Source organism: Sinocyclocheilus grahami, unplaced genomic scaffold (assembly GCF_001515645.1).
Source record: "Sinocyclocheilus grahami isolate Dianchi unplaced genomic scaffold, SAMN03320097.WGS_v1.1 scaffold42.1, whole genome shotgun sequence".
NCBI lineage: Eukaryota > Metazoa > Chordata > Actinopteri > Cypriniformes > Cyprinidae > Sinocyclocheilus > Sinocyclocheilus grahami.
Window position 1 is genome coordinate 620738 of NW_015505221.1, and position 5054 is coordinate 625791.

Consider the following 5054-nt stretch of genomic DNA (forward strand, 5'->3'; position numbering starts at 1 on the left):
AAAGCTGTAGCTTTGTGTTGCAAAGAGACCAAATTTAAGTTGGTGATAATCTTCACTTCTAATGGGCTGAAACCAAATAACTGAGTCAGTGAGTTTGAAAACTGATTCAGTCTGACGTGTGAATGAATTGGTGAATCATTCAGGTTTTCGCAAACTGGATCAAGTGATTCATTGAAAAGATCTTATTCAAAAGAATAATTATTAAACAAATTAGACATTGCTACTATTACTTTCATTGGTTCTTCTAGACAGCAATGAAATTGGATGTACATCAAATGGACACATTTGCTTTAAAGTTGGTATGGAATGAAAAATCTTTCTAAATGCTTTTTATTGATTTAATTGTGAATGATTCACCCATGCACGTTTGTTTTTTTTTTTTTTTCAATTTGACCTTGTAATTTGTAGTCAAAAATATCATAACTTGATCTTTCAATGACACAACAAACTTTTCTCTTCTGACATATGCCAGACTTCTCCAGTCATTTAGTCCACTTTAACCTCTGCACTTTCTTACAATTGACCTTAAGATCGCATTCAGATCTTTATATTTTATTTTCAATAATCCATTTCTGATGGTTGACATATTATGGTGCAAAAGATCTGTTGCTACTTCCTTTACATTGCACTGTTAAGTCTTCTGCTTCTCAGGTTATTATCCTGAGAAAATACCTTTTAATCTCATACATTTCCTTCAGACTTTCAAAAGATATCCGAGTTTGAAGTCTCAAACTATGCTCAGAGTTTCCAAGATTTCAAAGTATACAATCAACAATTTTCGTCAAATTATACCAAGACCAAATACAGGTGCATCTCAATAAATTAGAATGTCGTGGAAAAGTTGATTTATTTCAGTAATTCAACTCAAATTGTGAAACTCGTGTATTAAATTAATTCAGTGCACACAGACTGAAGTAGTTTAAGTCTTTGGTTCTTTTAATTGTGATGATTTTGGCTCACATTTAACTATGCAAACCATCTTAGCTCTGCACTCTTACTGTATGTTGTCAGTTGTTGTCAAAAGACAATCGTTGTCTATTTTTCTATTGTTTAATTAACATTTTGTCTATTTTTATTTCTCCTAGGGAATTGTTGGAACCCCATTGAGTCTTTTAAGCGATGAAAGAGCAATACATTTTTTCTCTGGTACAGACAAAGACGCTGATTATATCTGTACATGCACACATGCACGTCTCCTGGCTTCCCCTCTTTGGTGTCCTCTGATTTTCCAAAACATCTTAGCGAGGGAGAGAGTGAGAGAGAGAGAGAGAGAGAGAGAGAGAGAGAGAGAGAGAGGGATCATCATAGGGTCTCTGTGGAAATTTTGGTGTGGGAGACAGGCCTGCCCGGTCTGCTCTTTTTTTTTCTATTGTTTAATTAACATTTTGTCTATTTTTATTTCTCCTAGGGAATTGTTGGAACCCCATTGAGTCTTTTAAGCGATGAAAGAGCAATACATTTTTTCTCTGGTACAGACAAAGACGCTGATTATATCTGTACATGCACACATGCACGTCTCCTGGCTTCCCTTCTTTGGTGTCCTCTGATTTTCCAAAACATCTTAGTGAGGGAGCGAGTGAGAAAGAGAGAGGGAGAGGGATCATCATAGGGTCTCTGTGGAAATTTTGGTGTGGTAGACAGGCCTGCCCGGTCTGCTCTTTATTTAACAGTGGGAGTAAAGAGAGATGAGCTCTGTGTGTGCAGATAAATATAGTGTGAGAACAGGCAGTCTGCTGGGGAACTCTTCACAACCTAACACTACCTAACTTTCTCAGTCCAAGAGAAAAGTTGAGTGAATTACAAGATGCAGGTCATCAAGGACCATCAATACACACACTCATGTGACCAGATACAGTGTAGTTTATACACAATAGATAGAATTGGATGCAAAGAGAGATAAACCACCTACACACACTGTCCTCCAACACACACACTCTCAAACCTGTGGAAACACAGCAGTTTCTCAGTTAGAAGCTGACCTTCTAGGCACTTTTGGCCGAGTGTAAACCAAGAAAGAAGGACAGAAAGAGACAGAAGTGACACGCACATTCAAACGTGTCCAGCTGCTCCCTCGGGTTGCTATTAGTTTGTAATCATAATGAAGATGAGAGAGTTGGGGAGAGCGGCTACAGTGGAAAACCTGCAGAAATGATGTCAGAGCAATCGCGACCACCGATTGGAGTGGAGATTCCCGGCGAGAGCCTATAAAACCAGGAAAGACAACAGCAGGAACCAGCAAAGGCAGAGAACGTGAGAAATTCCAGGAACTGCACAGTGTCCATCTGTCCATCCCCGTGTGACTGAAACCTAATCAGATTAAGGGTAAGGAGCCTTGGAGAAAGACCAACCTGCATGTTCTTACAGGGCTGTGTGAGTGTGAGTGTATGTGTTTGGGTGGAAAGGTGAGCAGACAGGTGTTGAAGATGTATTTGAAGACTTTTGTTAGGAGTCGCAGTAGAATAATGCTGGTTAGTTGGTACAGAATCTGCTGTTTGATAAGCAACTGTGAATTTGTTTGAGCTCCAGGGTTACGGATGAACCAGTATCGGAAACATCCTGTTGATGTTGCATTACTGCAATAGTGACACAGTTGTGAAATCATGTCTGGTATCAGAGAGCTGTTGAGAGTGTCTTTGAGAGAGCGAGTGTATGTGTGTGTGTGTGTGTGCAGGGTGTCCAGTGAAGTGTGTGTGGGCAATGGGAGATGGCTGGAGTTGTTTATTTTTGGGGATGGAAAATGCTAAAGTTAGCCCATGTTGCTGGACAATGCATTTTCCCAGTCGTGGGGCAGGAGAGGGGCCGCATCTGGTCCGGTGCTCAACGCACCAGACCTCAAATGCCAAGGACGGGATACTGGGTCAAATGATAAGTGGAAATGCATTATTGGGCATTTTTGTAAGATACTCTACAATCCTGCAGAAGAGTTTTGAAACATTTCTAGGAGAAATACTGTGGCAGGTGTTCATATTTGGTGAGAAAATTAGTTATACATGTTTAAAAATTAAAATGAACAATTGATAAAAGGTCAAAACTAAAAATGGGTTATGAAAACCATGGATTACAGGATTCAAGGTCAGAATTTCACAAATACTACATTTAGCTTTGTTTTGATATTTGTCTATCTTAGCTATGTTTATCTATATATCTATCTATCTATGCTGAAAAAATAATTTGTGTAGAAACTATTTTCACTTAAACATTTCTAGCAAACTTCACAATTAATTACAAACACATGGCAAGTAAGACATTGAATTAAACATGAAATTTTGAAGTAGAAAGAAATCGTATTTTCTTGTTGGCTAAAACATATTCTATCTGTTTTATTTCTAACTTAGAAAAATATTTATTACAATGTATCTATCTATCTACATTTACATTTAAGCATTTAGCAGACACTTTTAAGCACTATCTATCTATCTATCTATCTATCTATCTATCTATCTATCTATCTATCTATCTATCTATCTATCTATCTATCTGTAACCTATTATTAGGTTACCTATTACTATGTGGTAGAGGTTCTTTCCAGTCACTGTATGCATTTATTTCATTTATATATAAGTAATTTAAAAATAAATCATGTTTAAAGGAAAGTGTCACAAATATGTCATTTCTATAGTTGCAATTTAACATATCTGCCAGCAGACGGCAGTCAAAATGTAAGATTCAGTGCAGCATCATAATCTGAATACCATGGTTTTAGAAATCAAAAAAGTGAAAAAGCTAAGACAATGGTATTCTCATTTTATATATTTACTGTAAATAAATTGATACAAAACATTTACTCAAGTGATGCGAAACTACAGTAACGCGCAGTCCCGCCGTGAGGATGTTTTTGTGTGAGTGTGGTTAAGAGTGTGTTTTGGGGACACACAGGTAGGGGTGCAGGTCAGAGTGTGTGTTTGGGCTGAGTTCATGTGTTTGTGTAGAGGGTGTGTGTTAGAAGCATTCTCACACTCTCGCGGCTGCCGGACCGCCCAGTCAGAGTGTATTTTCACAGATGGAGTCTGGATGAATGTAAACACCGCCCTGTATCACAGTAATTCAACACGGTGCTGAAGCTGAAGTGTGTGTGCGCAAGCTCAATTGACAATGCACTGACACAGAGACATAAAAACTGCAATCATTGTAATTATGTTGCTGTGTGTGTGTGTGTGTCTATATATATATATATATATATATATATATGCTACTACTACTACTACTACTGCTGCTGCTGCTGCTGCTACTACTACCTTTTTTAATAAATTATGCACTGACACAGAGACATAAAAACTGCAATCATTGTAATTATGTTGCTGTGTGTGTGTGTGTGTCTATATATATATATATATATATATATATATATGCTACTACTACTACTACTACTGCTGCTGCTGCTGCTGCTACTACTACCTTTTTTAATAAATTAATTTTAATCAACAAGGATGCATTAAAACTGATCAAAAGTGAGTCCTGAAAAAGAAAACACTCAATCATAGTTTCCACAAAATAAATAAATAATTAAGCAGCACAACCATTTTTACACTGATCGTAAGAAATGTTTCTTAAGCAGCAAATCAGCATATTAGTATTATTTTTTTGAAGGATCTGGAGCAATGGCTGCTAAAAAATTCAGCTTTACCATCACAGGAAAAAATTTGCATTTTAAAATATGTTAAAATAGAAAACAGCTGTTTTAAATTGTAATAATATTTCACAATATTACCGTTTACTGTATTTTTGATCAAATAAATGCAGCCTTGCTGAGCATAAGAGATTCCAAGACCCCAAACTTTTTAATGGTTTTATATAATATTTGATTGTGAATAATCACATTGTTAATTGTATTGTAATTGTATTGTAGATAATGGGCTGCGGATGTGTGCTGCTCTCCAGTCTGCTGACACTGACCTTGTTCCACTGCAGTGCAGAAAGCCTTCACGTACCCCAAGAAAGATCAGAGGTGAGTCCAGGTCTCGCTGATATATAAATATGCATACTGTATGAGAGAGAGAGAGAGAGAGAGAGAGAGAGAGAGAGAGAGAGAGAGAGAGAGAGGGAGTGAGAGAGAG

The 5054-nt window shown here is 37.2% G+C and overlaps 1 protein-coding gene across 3 annotated transcripts in view; it reads left to right on the forward strand.

Moving 5' to 3' along the window:
- Window positions 1-2240: 2240 nt before the first annotated feature.
- The window catches only part of LOC107582223 (osteocrin-like), a 31426-nt gene continuing 28612 nt past the window's right edge, over window positions 2241-5054 (forward strand). For 2 of the 3 annotated variants that reach the window (XM_016267974.1, XM_016267972.1), the window contains exons 1-2: window positions 2241-2322; window positions 4847-4945. In XM_016267974.1, the coding sequence (XP_016123460.1) occupies window positions 4850-4945 (96 nt within the window). In that variant the 5' untranslated portion in view covers window positions 2241-2322; window positions 4847-4849. Of the gene's footprint in view, window positions 2323-2838; window positions 2972-4846; window positions 4946-5054 lie in introns of those variants that run through there. The other variant, XM_016267973.1, reaches the window with a different exon arrangement.